Consider the following 17900-nt stretch of genomic DNA (forward strand, 5'->3'; position numbering starts at 1 on the left):
ACAGCTACTTGCTTTCATAATTTTTTTTTCTTCCTGATGGACCAATGCTGTGAAAAATCCTCAGTGGGGTTTTGGAGCGGAAAGGGAGCGACTGCAGTTTGCATGCTTGCTATGTGTGCCAATCAAGGTGTTTCTCATAAATTTCCTCTTTTAATCCTTGCGGCAATCCTCTGAGTTCGGTGTTAACATCCTTAATATTATTCCCAAAAATCCATTAAGAGGGCTCTTAATGGAGTGCCGGCTTTTGTGGTCCTGGATTTTCAGTGGATGCACACACTGACCATTCCCCTCTCTCTTTTACATTCAAAACTTCCATGAGATTTCCTTTGTTTAAATGAACTTTCCTTTATAGATAGCCTTTCATTTGTTTATTTTGTCTGCCTCTTTCAATCAAGAGGCACCCTCTCCTCAAAATTGGCAGCATAAGCACAGACGTAAACGCAGGAACCAATGCGATTTCAGGTTGATTTAGGACAGCGCTGGAACTTCACTTTACCCCTCTTACGGTCACACGAGGTGGGCGGCGGCCCCGGCAGGGTTTGGGCGGGAGAAACGCGGTTCGGGACTCCGCGGCCGCCTAGGCGCGGGGATGACCTGCGGGGGTGGGGTGGGGGGAGGGAGGTCGGGGCCCGGCCCCACGTGGCCGCTGCTGCCCGGCTCATCCCAGCCCCGCCCGGAGGCGGCCCCGCGGCCCCGGCTAGCCAGGGCGGGCGGCCACCGCTGCCCTACTCCTTCCCTCCGCGTTCCGGGCCTCGGAGCCACCGTGAGGAGGATGAGTCCCTGGAGCTGGTTCCTGCTGCAGACCCTCTGCCTCCTGCCCACGGGCGCAGCTTCGCGGCGCGGGGCGCCGGGCGCCGCCAACTGCGAGCTCAAGCCCCAAGTAAGGCGCGCGTCGGGTGCTGGAGAGCCGGCCTCTCTGCACCTCCTTGGGATGGTTTCCCTCCGAACGCCGCGAAGCAGCGCTTTCGGACCCCGAGCCGACTTCCGCGGCTGGGCTTTCACCTAGCACCGCGGCGCTCCTTGCTCGCCCTCCTCTCTTTGCCCTCGGTTTCCCCTTTCCCGCGGGGGCGCAGCCCGCAGGCTCCAAGAGACTCAGTGCCCTGGCCTTTGCCCTCCGCCAGCCCAAGGGCGTCCGGGAGGGCCTCTGGGGTCTCGCCAGCCATTTTCGCGAGCTTTCGGGGGACGGATCCGCCAGGGCGTAGCGGAGCAGGAACTTGGGCACATTTATTTGAAGTTTCTTCTTCCCTCTCTTCCTTAAGAGTTTAATTTCACCTGCTCTTATCAAAATATTAATAGCGCCCTGAAGCTGCTTGGCTTAACCTTTATATGTTCAGTGCCTGAGTTAGAAGGGACTTTAGGGAGTTGAAGCCATTTCCCTTGTTTTACCGATCTGGGAAACTGGCACTCAGCGGGGGACCTGTGTGCTCCAGGTCACAGAGTGCGTTCGCGGAGTGACCACTGTCTGAGCCTTGCGTGTCCAGCCGGGCGCCTTAGATGTTCGCATCAGCGTTTTGTGGGTGAGGGAAACCCAGGCAAGGGAGGCTCAGTGACCTGCCCGAGTCAACACAGCTCTATAGCGGACAGGTCTTGCGTCTCCGAGGCTGGACCTCTTTCGAGATGAATATTTCCTTCTCTGATCAGTTTTCCTACACTCAGAATTTTCTGTGGTTCTCGAGTCCCTCTCTTCTGAGTGCGGCATAGGTTGAATTTCGCGCATATGTTCTGGTGGGTTTGATCTCTGTGCGTCCCTGGCTCTGGAGAGGGCCATGCCAGGCTTATCCTTCTGGTGCGCCCGCGACGCGGGGGTCGGGGGGTGGGGATGGGTTGAGAGAGTGGGGACTGGGATTTAGAGGCCCATCGTTGATGACACCTGCGCAGCTCCCCGGTCTGCCTCCACCCCTGGCCATTAGCAATTTTATTCCTCATCCCAACTGCGGCAAAGCAGAGGACGGCCAAATAGAGCCGATCCTGGAGCTCCGGGCTGGGAAGACGCACGGTGTTCGCTTCTCTAAGGCGTCGCGGGGCTGCGGACGGCCCTCTACCAAGGCAGGAGGGGCGGCCGCTGGAGAGGGGAGTCTGCACCAGGCATGGTTTCAAACTCTGTTGCGGTGTGGCCGCTTCATGCTTGTTAGACAAGGCAGGAGTCCATCTCCTCACAAGAAAGCACATTGCCTTTCACTTCTGCAAAACCTATTACCAACTGGTAATTATGACAAGTGAGTCTGGATAAGATCTCTCTCCTTTAGAATCTGTCTTTATGAGTCCTTCATTCCATCGGTCGTCCTACCTTTTGGTCTCAGGACTCCTTTACATTACAAAAAATTATCAAAGAAGCACAGCATGGTGGCTCCCTCCTGTAATCCCAGCACTTTGGGAGGCCAAGGCGGTGGATCACTTGAGCCCAGGAGTTGCAGACCAGCCTGGCCAACATGGCGAGACCCTCGTCTCTACAAAAAAATAAAAAAAATTACCAGCTTGGGGACACATGCCTGCAGTCCCAGCTACTCCAGAGGCTGAGGTGGAAGGAAACCTTGAGCCTGGGAGTGGAGGCCAGTGAGGTGTGATTGCGCCACTGCACTCCAGCTTGGGTGAAAGAGCGAGACCCCATATCCAAAAAAAAAAAAAAAAAAATGTATTGAAAACCTCAAAGACTTTTACTTTATGTGAATTAATGGAGATAGTAGTAAAACACAACGTAGCACACATTCCATTAGCCATCAGAGCAGTGACCTCATCACACACGTAGCCTCCAGAAAATTCTACAGTACCTCGTGAGAAAATGAGGGTGAAAGGAAAATATCTTAGTTTTATGAAAACAGTTTTGACCTTATAGACTCCCTGAAAGGCTCTTGGGGACACCCACAGGTCCCTGGACCATACTTTGAGAATTGCTGTTCTCTTCTGTGGGCAAACTCTGTCTTGCCCCCTGCGAAATTGGGAAGGCCAATAGGCCAATTAGCGGCACACATGCTGTATGTCTGACCCGCATGCTGTAAGGGCATTGCGGTTGGGTCCCTCAGTGGGTTGGGGTCTTGAGATTCTAGAGTGGAAGTCCTGGGATCCAGCCTCCAATCCAGTGCAGCAGCCCCTATAGGATTCTGCAGGATTGTAGGTTTGAGAGCTGGTTTGGTTTTCATGGTTGGTTAATCATTAGAGAGGTCTTCTGAGCCCAAATTGGCCCCTAGACACTGCAGGGTTTACCCTGAGCACCACGCAGGTTGAGTCTCTTTCTTGTCAAACAGAACTCTCAGTGTTCTTTCCTATTTATTCCTGCCTGATGCCCTTTTTTTTTTTTTTTTTTTTTTTTAGACAGAGTCTTGCTCTGTCTGTCACCCAGGCTAGAGTGCAGTGGCACTACGTTGGCTCACTGCAACCTCTGCCTCCAGGGTTCAAGTGATTCTCCTGCCTCAGCCTCCTGAGTAGCTGGGATTACAGGCGCCCACCACCAAGCCTGGCTAATTTTTGTATTTTTAGTAGAGATGGGGTTTCACTATCTTGAGCAGGCTGGTCTTGAACTCCTGACTTCATGATCCACCCGCCTCAGCCTGCCAAAGTGCTGGGATTATAGGCATGAGCCACCGTGCCCAGCTTGATGCCTTTTATACTTGCTCTTTCTTCCCCCTGGAAAGTTCTTCCCTCATTTATCCACAGGCTTGCTCCCTTACCTCCATCTGGCTTTGGCTCAAGTGTCTCTCAATGAGTTTCTTCCTGATTACTCTTGTTAAGGTGATATCAACAGCTGCCACCACTACCATCTGCCTTCTCTGCTTTATTTTTATTTATAGCACTTAATCACCATCTGATAACAATTTTGGTTTATTGCTGTCCCTTCCCCTATGTCATCTTCATAAGGGTAGGGATTTTTGTGTTTTGTTTGCCTCTGATCCCCAGTATCCAGAAGAGTCCCTGGCCATAGCAGATGCTCAACAAATATTTGTTGAATGAAAAGGATAATGTAAAGCCAGCTTCACTGTGGCTGGTCTGCTGAAGAGTAATCCTGGAAAAGTGCAGTTATTGCAGGTCCAGGGATGCTAGGATGGGAGGAGCTGAGGGTGTGCTGGGTGTTACGGAGTTAGCTTGCAATATGCAGTTGTCATTGTGCCTTGTTCTTTTTCATTGGATGGACTACACAGGTGTCTGTTAAAATCTCAGTTTGATTCAGAATCTTGTAGCTTCTGTGTCTCAGTCACCCATGGCCACGTTTTCTCTTTTTTGAGATAGAGTCCTGCTCTGTCACCCAGCATGGAGGGCGGTGTCATGATCATAGCTCACTGTAACCTTGAAGCCCAGGCCTCAAATGGTCCTCCTGCCTCAGCTTCCCAAAGTCTTGGGATTATAGGCATAAGCCACCATGCCAGGCTATCTTTTCCTTCTGGGAACAGTTGCAACAAGTTAGAAGGGACATGTTAATAGTGGTTCAGTTTTTTTTTCTTTTAAACTATCCTAATGTTAAAATCTATGGCTTCTTCTAATTGCCATATATTTTAACAGTGAAATAGGGTAGTGGAGGTTTTTTTTTTTTTGTAGAGATAAATACCCCTACCCTGAGGATATCAGTATGAGAGAGGCAGAGGCAGTTGCACCACTACAGTAAGTGCAAGGGTCCAGGGGCTCGCCATTGTGCAAGGTAAGGTAAAGAAGAGTCCTGAAGACTCTTCTTTCAGCCTGTGCCCTGCTGAAGACATGTCTGGTAGGGCAGGATCAGTGTTCCACAGGAATGGTTATTGGTGCACACAGTGGGAATCCGGGTGCCCTGCTTGGTCAGAACAGAACTGTAGGTATTGAAGAAATTGTACATGATAAGATTCATTTCTTTAAAAAATTCTTTTTGAGCTCCTATGTAGTAGTATATGGCAAGTATTTCAGTATTTGGGAATATGAAGGTGAATAAGATACAGCCCTTGGCATAAAAAGGCAGAAAAGCCCCTGAGTTGTGTTATCTTGAAAAGAGAAGATGGGAAAGGTGGCACCTGAGGCTGTAACAAGGTCAGTGTGGTATTTATCCGGGCAATCATCTGGGATAGGGAAGATGAGCTGGACAGAGCCTTTCTAGATTTGGAATCAGGTGGTGCTCCTGAGCAACAATACAACTAGCAGGGTATTAACTGAAAAAAGATAGGACACTGAATCACAAGTAAAGTCTATTGCATGTTAAGGCTGCATAAATATGGTGTTTAAAAGCTTGGACTCAGGAGCCAGCCTACCTGTCCACCACTTAGCACGGGGCATATTTTTGCTCCCACCACACCACTAAAACTGTTCTTGTCTGAGTCCCTAGTGACTTCAGTGTTGCTCAATCCAGAGGTCAGTTCTCAAATTCTTGATTTATTTGGCCTACCATCCACATTTAACCCACTTGCTTATTTTCTGCTCCTTGAAGTACTTTCTTCGATCGGCCTCCTACTCTTCTGATTTTCCCAGCAACCTTGCTGGCCACTTCTCATTCTCCCTTGCTAGCTGCTCTTCTTTCCCCAGACTTCTTAGGGTGAGAGGGCCCTGAGACTATTCCTAGAACTTTTCTCCTGTGGACATCCTGTTGGAGACCTTATCTAGTCCCATGGCTTTAAAGAACATCTACGTGGTGATGATGCCCTCATCTTTATCTCCGACCCAGGCCTCTCCCAAGCTCCAGACTTACATATTCACCTACCACCTGGACCTTGGCACTAGGTTGTGTGCTTGACATGTCAACTGGACAGATCCAAAACGAAATTTCTGACCTTCCCCTGTAATCCTGTTTCACCCCCGTCCTTCTCCATATCTGTTAATGATAACCTCATCCTTTCATCAGCAAGTCCTGTTTACTTTACTTTTCTTTTCTTTTTTTTTTTTTTTAATTTTGAGATACGGCCTCACTCTGTTGCCCAGGCAGGAGTGCAGTGGTGCAATCATAGCTCACTGCAGCCTCATCCTCCCAGGCTCAAACCATCTTCCTACCTCAACCTCCTAAGTAGCTGGGACCGGAGGTGCCTGCAACCATGACTGGCTAATTTTTAAATATTTTGTAGAGACAGGGTCTTGCTATTTTGTCCAGGCTGATCTCAAACTTTTGGGCTCAAGCTTCTCAAAGTGTTGGGATTACAGGCATGAGGCATCGTGCCGGCCAGCAAATCCTGTTTTCTAGACTACATCTGGAATTTGATCACTTCCCATCAATCCTGTCACTCCCACTTTGATTATTTTGGTAATGTCCTAACTGACCTACTTGTGTCTGCCCTCATCCCTCTATTCATCCCAGCCTCCAGGGCGATCCTCTGAACACACTGTCAGCTGATGTCACTCCTCTCTCAAAAACCTGGGCTAGCTCCCATCTGACTCAGTTGAAAGCCTGAGCCCTTCCTGGGGCCTTTCCAGGGGCCCACCGACCCTGCATGGCTTGCTCACTCACCTCTCTGACCTCTGCCTCCTACTTTCCTGTTCAGCTATCCCTCTCTGTCGTGCTGGCCTCCTTGCTGGTCTTCCAGTACATGGAGGCCCTCCCTGCCTCAGGGCCTTTGCACTGCTGTTTCTGCCTCCTGGAGGGAATGCTCTTCTCTTAGATATCCCCATAGGGGGCCCCTCGTCTCCTTCATGGCAAGGCTTAGATGTCTTTCTAGACATTCAGTGACTTTTCTGGTCCCCCTACTTAAAATCACCCCTGCAACCCTGTGCCACAGTACTCACTGTCCCTTTTCCAGCTTACATGTTCTTTTTGTGTTTTTTGTTGTCAAATTATCCTTTATTGAAATGTTTTCCTTTGTGCTTCTTAACTAGCTGGGCATTCCACTGCACCATTGTTGATGTCATGAGTGTGGCAGCCATCAAGATTCAGCCCACGGACTGGGAAGTCCCCAGGATCTCTTTAATGGTTCCAGAAAGTTCTCTGGCTAAAGATTGGTGCTGCATCTATTGAGCAATGTTGACGACCTCATCAAAAGTGATATTTCCACTGTGTTTAATGTTTTCCTGTTTCTTTCTCTTTCTTGGTGGTTCCTTGAAGGCTTCGATGATCAGGGCAGAAGCAGAAGGTACCACCTCAATCTGGGCCTGTCTGTTCTGAATGGCCAGTTTCACTGTAGTCCTCAGACCCCTCCAGTCACTGGTTGGCTTGGCAATGTCATTACCACCCTTTTTTGGAGACAGACGCAGGGGGGCTGATCTTGGGGGCCACCACAGATGAGGCATTGACTTCACCCCCGGTGCAACTCAGGTATACGACTTTGATCTCGTTAGGGTCCAACTTAGGCGGCATGGTCGAGTCAGCTGGTGTCAGATGAACCCAGATTTGGGACACCAGAAGAAAGTTACATCTTGGCCTCCTCCAGGCTGAAAGACTTAAAGCCAGCTTTACATGTTCTCCACAGCAATTAGCACCAACAGGGAACTGCGTGTCACTCACTGTTGTATTCTCGGTGCCTAGAACAGTGTCTGGCACATGGTAGGCTCAGCAGAAATAATTGTGTTGAATGCAGGCAGTGGGACAGTCCATGCGAAATGCTTGGGTGGAGCCTGGCACACAGTGAACAGCTGCTGTTAGCATTGGTACTGTCATTACATGGCTAGAGGCCAGACGTGTGTATGTGTGTGTGTGTGTTTTTTAAATTTAAGCAGTTTTCAGTGAAAAGATCATACAGGGACCTTATTTCTAGACCAGTAATAGTTGAAAAGGCAACAATAAATAAATAATAAAATGAAAATGGATGCATATTGAACAGACTGCTTCTGAAGAGAAATGCAGGTATTTTGAGGTAGGATGGGGACCTTAGGCAGATTAAGTGTATTGGATAAAAACAAACCAAAACCAAACCAAAACGAACCCCACCCCTCCATTATCCTGCAGTATGGGTTTGGTTTTCCTGGGAATATATTTGTTTAACATGATGGTGTCCTGATAGATGACAATGAATCAGGTGTCCATGGGTTTAATAATAACATTTCAGCTTGTTTGCTGTGTCTCCCAGTTGGAAACCACGTAGAAGTTCTTGGGTAGACTGCCTGGATGTTGTGCAATTAGATCTCTTATATGGGTCAGTGGTCCCCAGACGTTTCACGAGCCAGACCTCTAAATGAACAAATAAACTAAAATTACTCTTCGAAGCCTGCCTCTACCTATTTGTAGGTAATAATTCTTACCTGTTTACAATTAACCAAAGACATAACTGTCAATCTCAGCTTTTGATTAGCATCTATTATAGTTACCCAGTGTCTTCTACCCTTTTGATCTAATTCTAACCAACAGTGAGACATTTGATTGCTTAATTCGCCTTAGCAGGCATTCTTGGTAGATGTACAGTTTCCATTTCGTTTTTGAAGTATTTAAATAACCCCAGGGGCCCTTATTACTGCATAAGAGGATGCCTAGGGGATGGGGACCCTGTAAATGATTCATCTGTTAATATTACTTCAACAATCAATGGTTTTAAAATTTTTTTTTTTCTTTTTCGAGACAGTGTCTTGCTCTGTTGCCCAGGCTGGAGTGCAGTGGCGGGATCTTGGCTCACTGAAACCTCTGCCTCCCGGTTCAAGCGATTCTCCTACCTCAGCCTCCTAAGTAGAGTAGCTGGGACTACAGGCGCTCGCCACCATGTCTGGCTAATTTTTGTCTTTTTAGTAGAGGAGGAGTTTCATCATGTTGGACAGGCTCGAACTCCTGACCTCAAGTGATCCACCCTCCTCGGCCTCTCAAAGTGCTGGGATTATAGGCGTCAGCCACTGCGCTCGGCCTAAATTTTTTTTTTGTTTTTTGAGATGGAGTCTCGCTCTGTCCCCTAGGCTGGAGTGCAGTGGCGCTATCTCTGCTCACTGCAACCTCCACCTCCTAGGTTCAAGCAATTCTCCTGCCTCAGCCTCCCAAATAGCTGAGACTACAAGCACAGGCCACCATGCCTGGCTAATTTTTTGTATTTTAGTAGAGACAGGGTTTCACCTTGTTGCCCAGGCTGATCGCGAACTCCTGAGCTCAGGCAATCCACCCGCCTCGGCCTCCCGAAGTGCTGGAATTACAGGTGTGAGCTACTATGCCTGGCCAATAAGGTGCCTTTCAGTAGAAGCACACATAAAACAAGGCTATGTATTGATCAGTTGATGAAAATGTTATGAACAAGAACTTAACCCTATGTTTCTCCTAGGAACAACAGTTTAGTATTTGCTAATTTTGTGTTTGTGGCAACTTTATAAAATATAACTACCACGAATAATAAGAATTGCTTGTAGATAGAAACTTCATAATCCAAGGGAAGCATGTTACTTAAAAGGCTGAAGTCAAATCCTTTAGTAAAGGGAATATGTTCCAAATATTTCTTTCTCCCTCCCTCCTTCCCTCCCTCCCTCTAGTCCTTCCTTCTCTCTCTCTTTCTTTCTTTTTCTGAGACAAAGTCTCATTCTGTAGCCCAGGCTGAAGCACAGTGGTGCGATCTGCAGACTCAACCTGATGGGCTCAAGCAATCCTCCCACCTCAGCCTCTTGAGTAGCTGGGACTACAGGCATGCACCACCATGCCTGACTAATTTTGGTATTTTTTGTACAGATGGGGCTTTGCTGTGTTGCCCAGGCTGGTCTCAAACTCCTGAGCTCAAGTGATCTGCCTGCCTCAGCCTCTAAAGTACTGGGATTACAGGTGTGAGTCACCATGCCTGGCCGAAATATATATATTTTTTCTATAAACCTAGATTTTCACATTTCTGGCTTTCTGAATACATTATTCTTATCACTAGTATGTCTGCCATTTACACCTAATTCCTTGAGCACTGCACTTCTTTGTACAGTGCCTCTTAATAAGCAGATATGTTATAAATGCCAGTTGTTGAGGATGAGAGACACTCAGGGGCCAGGAGTGAAATGGCCTGGCTTCAGATGAACATGCACCACTGCTCAGCATGTGCAACTGCTTGGAGAGAATCCATCCAGCAGAGATCATCCAGATCTCTGCAATGGAAACTGAAGGCTTTGTGAGAGAAATAAATGTGATCCACATCCTAAAGGGACAAGAGCAAACTGTAAAATCATAGGCTCATTAGGACCCTAGTTTCAACCTTGGTGGTACGTTGGGGTCACCAGGGGAGCTTCAAAAGTAGCATCTCTGTGGCTGGGAGCAGTGGCTCACGCCTGTAATTCCAGCACTTTGGGAGGCTGAGGTGGGCGGATCACAAGGTCAGGAGTTTGAGACCAGTCTGGCCAATATGGTGAAACCCCGTCTCTACTAAAAATACAAAAATTAGCTGGGCGTGGTGGCGAGTGCCAGTAGTCCCAGCTACTCAGGGGGCTGAGGCAGGAGAATTGCTTGAATCCGGGAGGCTGAGGTTGCAGTGAAGTGAGCTGGGATTGCGCCACTGCACTCCAGCCTGGGCAACAGAGCGAGACTCCGTCTCAAAAAAAAAGTAGCATTTCTGAGTTCCACCTCCAGACATTCTGATGTGATTGGTCTGGGGTGGGACCCAGGCATTGGACTTTCAAAAGCTTTGTGGGTGATTCCAGTGCATAGCCAGAGTTGAAGCCTCTGCCTTTGGGGATGTTGGTTTTGAGATCTGAAAGAGCAGGGATCATCAGGTCTGCCTGAGAGACAGTGGGCTTCTCAGGTGTCTCTTAGATGGTATCAGGTATATCCTTGGAGGCCCCTGAGACTCACTTCTTTAACTCTTGCCCAGTTCATTGCTAGGGCAGGCATGGTACAATCTCAAAACTGGTGATTGCTATTGCTTTCTCATCTTGGAATCAACATTTTGATTGAAAAGGGGGTCCCATCCCCTTTATTTTATTTTATTTTATTTTATTTATTTTTATTATTATTATTATACTTTAAGTTTTAGGGTACATATGCACAATGTGCAGGTTAGTTACATATGTATACATGTGCCATGCTGGTGTGCTGCACCCATTAACTCGTCATTTAGCATTAGGTATATCTCCTAATGCTATCCCTCCCCCCTCCCCCCACCCCACAACAGTTCCCAGAGTGTGATGTTCCCCTTCCTGTGTCCATGTGTTCTCATTGTTCAATTCCCATCTATGAGTGAGAACATGCAGTGTTTGGTTTTTTGTCCTTGTGATAGTTTACTGAGAATGATGATTTCCAATTTCATCCATGTCCCTACAAAAGACATGAACTCATCATTTTTTATGGCTGCATAGTATTTCATGGTGTATATGTGCCACATTTTCTTAATCCAGTCTATCATTGTTGGACATTTGCCCATCCCCTTTTGATTGAAAAGGTGAGTCTCATCCCAGACCAATGAAATCAGAATCTCTGGAGGTAGGACTCAGAGATGCTTCTTTTAAAGCTCCCCTGGCGATCCCAACATACAGCCAAGGTTGAAACTAGAGTCCTAATGAGCCCCTGATTTCATAATTTGCCCCTGTCTATTTAGGACATGGATTGTCCTGGCAGGTGAATCTACATGGACTCAAAAGTCTAAATTCTACTTTGATATCTTTTCTCTTGAAATGTGACTAATTCATTTCCTCTCACAGGTTCCTGACCACCCCTCTCCCCCATATTATATCTTGATGTTACCTCTTTTCTTTTCAGCAAAGTGAGTTGAATTCCTTCTTGTGGACCATTAAGCGAGACCCACCATCTTACTTCTTTGGCACAATCCATGTCCCGTACACCCGAGTTTGGGACTTCATCCCTGACAACTCTAAGGAGGCTTTCCTGCAGAGCAACACTGTGTACTTTGAGTTGGATCTCACAGACCCCTATACCATCTCAGCTCTCACCAGCTGTCAGATGCTGCCACAGGGCGAGAACCTCCAAGATGTGCTCCCCAGGGACATCTACTGCCGCCTCAAGCGCCACCTGGAGTATGTCAAGCTCATGATGCCCTTGTGGATGACCCCAGACCAGCGCGGCAAGGGGCTCTATGCAGACTACCTCTTCAATGCCATTGCCGGAAACTGGGAGCGCAAGAGGCCTGTCTGGGTGATGCTCATGGTCAACTCCCTGACTGAAGTGGACGTTAAGTCCCGTGGGGTGCCTGTCTTAGACCTATTCCTTGCCCAGGAGGCTGAGCGGCTGAGGAAACAGACTGGGGCAGTGGAAAAGGTGGAAGAGCAGTGCCATCCATTGAATGGGTTGAACTTTTCACAGGTAAGACTCTCTTTGCATAAAAGACTTAGTGGCATTTGGTTGTATGGGTGAATCTGTTGAGTTTCAGGGCAGGGGATGGACCACGGGCACAGGTTGTCTAGAAATTGTCTTTGCTTAAAAATGCTTTTCCGGGGATTAAAAAAAAAAAGCCAAGTGGTCAGTTATATCACTTATTTGAGTATTGCCAAGAAAAAAAACTTGTTTTTTTCTTATCATTCCAACAAATACTGCGTGCTTTTTTTTTTTTTTGAGACAGAGTCTCACTCTGTCACCCAGGCTGGAGTGCAGTGGTGCGATCTCAGCTCACTGCAACCTCTGCCCTCTGGGTTCAAGCAATTCTCCTGTCTTAGCCTCCCCAGTAGCTGGGATTACAGGTGTGTGCTACCACGCCTGACTACTTTTTGTATTTTTAGTAGAGACGGAGTTTTGCCATGTTGGCCAGGCTGGTCTCAAACTCCTGACATCAAGTGATCCGCCTGTCTTGGTTTCCCAAAGTGCTGGGATTACAGGCGTGAGCCACTGCGCCTGGCCCATACTGTGTGTTTTTAAAATGCATTTTAGTTCAGATCCTTCATTAAAAAGCTGCTTTGAGACGTTGTGGACATGTGGATGCCACACTGGTTGTCACAGGGCATGGCCTGGTTTGAAAATGATACTGGCCATTGCTGTTTTAGGAGACAGCAGTCTCTTTGAGGTCACTACTGTCCCTCTTCAGGACACTGCCCCAGGACAGTTCCTTTCCTAGGTAGAGTTATGCTCCTCTTACCCCTGGTTTAAGGATCCTACCCCAGGGCATTGGAATTTAGTTTGATGTTCAAGAAGTTGGTTCTTCAATTTTCATAAGTAATACTTGATTAAAGTGCCATGGTTTAGTTATTTCCATGAAAGTTGTTTAAAGTGCATTAGAGACTTCTGGAGACCAATGGGAGTTTTGCAATATGAAATAAAGTGTTCTTGTTTTGTAAATGTTCTCATTGGGTCACCCTGAGGTTTTGTTCCTCAGAATTTGAGATTACTGTTAATCCAAATAGCTCAGCCTTAGCAGATCTTGACATACTGAACTAAGGTTGTTATTTAAAAGGTGTAAGGACATGTAACAGCATAAAAATAATGTTCCTGAGTTGATAATGATATCTTTAGGGAATTTATCTTGCTAAAATTCTATAATATTAATAAGTACTCAGATGCTATTCTATATGCTATAGTATTTGTTTGGCACATTAAGATTTATAGATAAGATAAGGGATCATTAATTGTCTGCATTGATCTCCTGGGAAAGATTTTCTTGCATTATTATGGAAACCCAAAGAGCCAATGTTATAACCTTTTCAATGTCTGCATTTAATATAATATTTTGAAAAAGAAAGGTGCTTTGATTTGAAGGCTTATTGATTTTGACCAAATGAGTTTGAAATTGGTGAGCATTTTAACCTGAGCCAAAGCTTTCTTTCATACTCCTAGTTGGGGAAAAAAAAGGCTTGGAAGTAAAATATTAGCTCAAGCAAGGTATCTTTGAAGGAAGGTGTGCAACAGTGTCTCTTTTTTTCTTTCTTTCTTTCTTTGTTTTTTATTATACTTTAAGTTCTAGGGTACATGTGCACAACATGCAGGTTTCTTACATATACATACATGCGCCATGTTGGTGTGCTGCACCCATTAACTTGTAATTTACATTAGGTATATCTCCTAATGCTATCCCTCCCCACTCCCCCTACCCCATGACAGGCCCTGGTGTGTGATGTTCCCCTTCCTGTGTCCAAGTGTTCTCATTGTTCAATTCCCACCTGTGAGTGAGAACATGCGGTGTTTGGTTTTCTGTCCTTGCGATAGTTTACTGAGAATGATGGTTTCCAGCTTCATCCATGTCCCTACAAAGGACATGAACTCATCCTTTTTTATGGATGCATAGTATTCCAAGGTGTATATGTGCCACATTTTCTTAATCCAGTCTATCATTGATGGACAATTTGGGTTGGTTCCAAGTCTTTGCTATTGTGAATAGTGCCACAATAAACATATGTGTGCATGTGTCTTTATAGCAGCATGATTTATAATCCTTTGGGTATATACCCAGTAATGGGATGGCTGGGTCAAATGGTATTTCTAGTTCTAGATCCTTGAGGAATTGCCACACTGTCTTCCACAATGGTTGAACTAGTTTACAGTCCCACCAGCAGTGTAAAAGTGTTCCTATTTCTCCACATCCTCTCCAGCACCTGTTGCTTCCTGACTTTTTAATGATTGCCATTCTAACTGGTGTGAGATGATATCTCATTGTGGTTTTGATTTGTATTTCTCTGATGGCCAGTGATGATGAGCATTTTTTCATGTGTCCGTTGGCTGCAAAAATGTCTTCTTTTGAGAAGTGTCTGTTCATATCCTTTGCCCACTTTTTGATGGGGTTGTTTGTTTTTTTCTTGTAAATTTGTTTGAGTTCATTGTAGATTCTGGATATTAGCCCTTTGTCAGATGAGTAGATTGCAAAAATTTTCTCCCATTCTGTAGGTTGCCTGTTCACTCTGATGGTAGTTTCTTTTGCTGTGCAGAAGCTCTTTAGTTTAATTGGATCCCATTTGTCAATTTCGGCTTTTGTTGCCATTGCTTTTGGTGTTTTAGACATGAAGTCCTTGCCCATGCCTATGTCCTGAATGGTATTGCCTAGGTTTTCTTCTAGGGTTTTTATGGTTTTAGGTCTAACATTTAAATCTTTAATCCATCTTGAATTAATTTTTGTATAAGGTGTAAGGAAGGGATCCAGTTTCAGCTTTCTACATATGGCTAGCCAGCAACACTGTCTCTTAAGATAATGTATTTCAGAGATATTTTAGAGCACTATAATTATAGACTACAGTGTCATGTTGATTTTATAACACATTCTTAGGGTTTGTGTAGGTGTTTAAGATGTATAAACTAAATTTCTTATAAGACCTTGAGGTTAAGCTGGCAAGGTGGAGTTGTTTAAATTTAGGAGGAAAACATGACTTGTTCTTAAGAGTCTTTTTTCATGTAACTTCCCCATGTTTCATTTCTAGAGATAAACAGTAAAATACTCACAACCTGAGTATACAGCTCAATGACTTTTTTTTTGAGACAGAGTCTCACTCTGTTGCCCAGGCTGGAGTGTAATGGCACGATCTCAGCTCACTGCAGCCTCCGCCTCCCAGGTTCAAGTGATCCTCCTGTCTGGGATTACAGGCACCCGCCACTACGCCTGGCTAATTTTTGTATTTTTAGTAGAGATGGAGTTTCACCACGTTGGCCAGGCTAGTCTTGAACTTCTGGCCTCAAGCGATCTTCCTGCCTCAGTCTCCCAAAGTGCTGTGATTACCGGCGTGAGCCATCACACCTGGCCTCAGTGTATGACTTTCAACCATCACTTAACTTCTCTAAACTTTAGTTTTCTCATCTTTCCAATGGGGATAATAATACTTGCCCTACCATCCTGTTGTCAGAAGCAAATAAAAGCAGGAAATTGGAAAGCACTTCATAAATATTATAAGATATAAACAGAAGGGAGTGAACATACAGTGCCTACTATGAGACAGTCCCCACTAATAATTTTATATTTAACTCTCAAACTTCTCAAGATGAGTGGTATCATTGATTTTGCAAAGGGAAATTGTTTTCCTTCTTGGTTTCCTATAGACAAAGATTTTTTTTCAAAGAAGTTAAAGGAAAAGAGGACAGAAGCATAAAACAGAAGGGCTAGCAGAGGTTGCAAATAAGAGGCATATGGGCTGAATCCGGCTTGCAGTTCTGTTTTATGCGGTTAGCATTATTTTTTTTCTTTTTTAATGACTAAGTTGACAATATTTAAAACTTGAGAAATATCATATGGAGAACAGCCTGGATTCTCTTGGGCCATCAGAGGATCTGGAGTATGGGGGCCATGCTCCCACATAGCAGCAGTTGGCTGGACTGAGCACTGGCCACCCCCTTTAGATGTGGCCAATATTGTCTTTCCAGTTTGGTTGCAGTCCCCATTCCTCCCTGTTGCCTTTCACCTAGACATCTTGACTTCTTTTAACTCATCTGCCTGGCCCCTGTAGGCCTTGTGGCTCTTGGTTTGTGGGGTGTAGGGCCCTGAATCTAACTGAAGTCTGGCAACAGGTTAGGACCCTGACACGGATGCCTGGATTTGATGTTGTCATCTCAGGGCAGACATCATCCTTGCCCCTCAGTATCAAATCAAGTTATGACTCCCGTTCTCCTTCACCTAAAGTTCATGCCTGCTTGGTACTGCCAGCTGCACTGGCGTTCCCTATGTGAAGGAAGCACATAGCTTGGACTTGGAGGCTCAGCAGAGTGGGCTCAGCAGGGTGGTGTCTCACTTCTTCTCTGTCTGCACAGGTAGGTTCCCCTAGGGAAATGGTCTTGCTAAATCCTATCTCCATGTTCACACATCACCAGGCATCTATGGACAGGCTCTGGGCATGGGGAATTGCAATGCCTGCTCTGCCCATCTAAGCATAGGACTCTCCTGTCCACTTCCCCACCGAATGATTGGATGTCATGGTGGGGTGGGGCAGGAATCTGGGAAAGCTCCGGTCTCCTCAGCATGGAATCTGTCCTTTGGGACCCAGTCACATCTTGGCTTGGGCTCTTTTTTGTCATATCCCTAAGTGAACATGAATGTAGCCAACAGTTCTGGAGTTTCCCTCTGCTTTCCACATGCAAAGCCTGCATCTTTGGGCTTTTAACATCCTAAGAGGCAGTTAGTTGGATATAAAAGTCCTTTTGCAAACCCCAGAGTTGACGCTGAGGTGCTCTTATTTGAATTGCTACTGTGCAAAGCATCACTTCTTTGTCATTGTTTACTCTTGCCAATAGATGGCACTAACATTTTTCATATTTGCCTTTTTGGCTGTCATTCTTTTGTACTTTCCAGGAGGATGGTCACTGCTAGTTCTTGTTCTTCAGGACCCTAACAACTCATTCTCTTTTTTTTTCCCCACAATGCAACATTCAGTAGTGGTTTGGGCTCAGTGGACGTACTTCCAGATTGTATGAAACTGCAATTCTTGAGCTATAGTTTTGGGGTGCTGGAGAAGATGGGGACTTTGTTCTTTGGAGCAAGTTGTCTTTAGTTTGGTCGGTCACCTAATAGAAGAAACAGATGGCTCCAGGATGATTCTCTGGAAAGGTCCAGGGCAGAGTGGAGTGGTGGAGGCAGCCCCGCTCCCCAGGAGCCCTGTGGTCTGGCTGAGGAGGAAGGGCAAATTCTTAGAAGGATACCACCTCTCTCAGCCTGTGGTTATTAAGGGCTAGGTGGATGCTGGAGGAGTCGGAGCTGGGGAGGTGCTAGCTGGCCTGAGGAAGACTCCTATGGAGGAAGGGGTCAGATTCTTTGAGGATGGGGTGGCCTGCCAGGCCTAAGGGAGAGGATCCTGGGGATACCATGTAGTGCCTTGTTTTGTACTTTGCAGGTTTCTGCATATTCTCACATCAGTGCCATGGGTCTTAAGAACAACCTCTGGGTCTAGGAGGTCTCTGTTCCTAGAGGCCAAGGCAAGATTGTGGGGGGTCAGCCAGCAGAGGTCACTGGTGGTGGTTTCCTGCTGGAATAACCCCGAGAGAGGCCCATCTGGAAGCAGAGGGTGGGCTGGCCTGGGTTCACAGCAAGAGTTAGTGCAGGACAGGCCTAGGCTCTCAGATCTCCTGTTTCTAATCCAACTCTGCCTCTGAGTGTCATTTGGGACCCCTATTGACTTCAGTGGGGATGGCACTAGGTTCAAAAGGTGGAAGAAGAGACCCAGAGCCAGCAAATGAGACACAGGGTTTATTGAGAGGACTGACTTACAGGGTGATCCAGTGGCAGTGGGCTGGACAGGAG

The 17900-nt window shown here is 46.4% G+C and overlaps 1 protein-coding gene across 6 annotated transcripts in view; it reads left to right on the forward strand.

The window, feature by feature from the left end:
• Window positions 1-600: 600 nt before the first annotated feature.
• Window positions 601-17900, forward strand: part of TRABD2A (TraB domain containing 2A) — a 59511-nt gene continuing 42211 nt past the window's right edge. For 2 of the 6 annotated variants that reach the window (XM_054547989.2, XM_054547990.2), the window contains exons 1-2: window positions 601-880; window positions 11507-12067. In XM_054547989.2, the coding sequence (XP_054403964.1) occupies window positions 773-880; window positions 11507-12067 (669 nt within the window). In that variant the 5' untranslated portion in view covers window positions 601-772. The remainder of the gene's footprint in view (window positions 881-11506; window positions 12068-17900) is intronic. The other 4 variants (XM_024242795.3, XM_054547991.2, XM_003775888.5 and 1 more) reach the window with 4 other exon arrangements.

This window comes from Pongo abelii, chromosome 12, assembly GCF_028885655.2.
Source record: "Pongo abelii isolate AG06213 chromosome 12, NHGRI_mPonAbe1-v2.0_pri, whole genome shotgun sequence".
NCBI lineage: Eukaryota > Metazoa > Chordata > Mammalia > Primates > Hominidae > Pongo > Pongo abelii.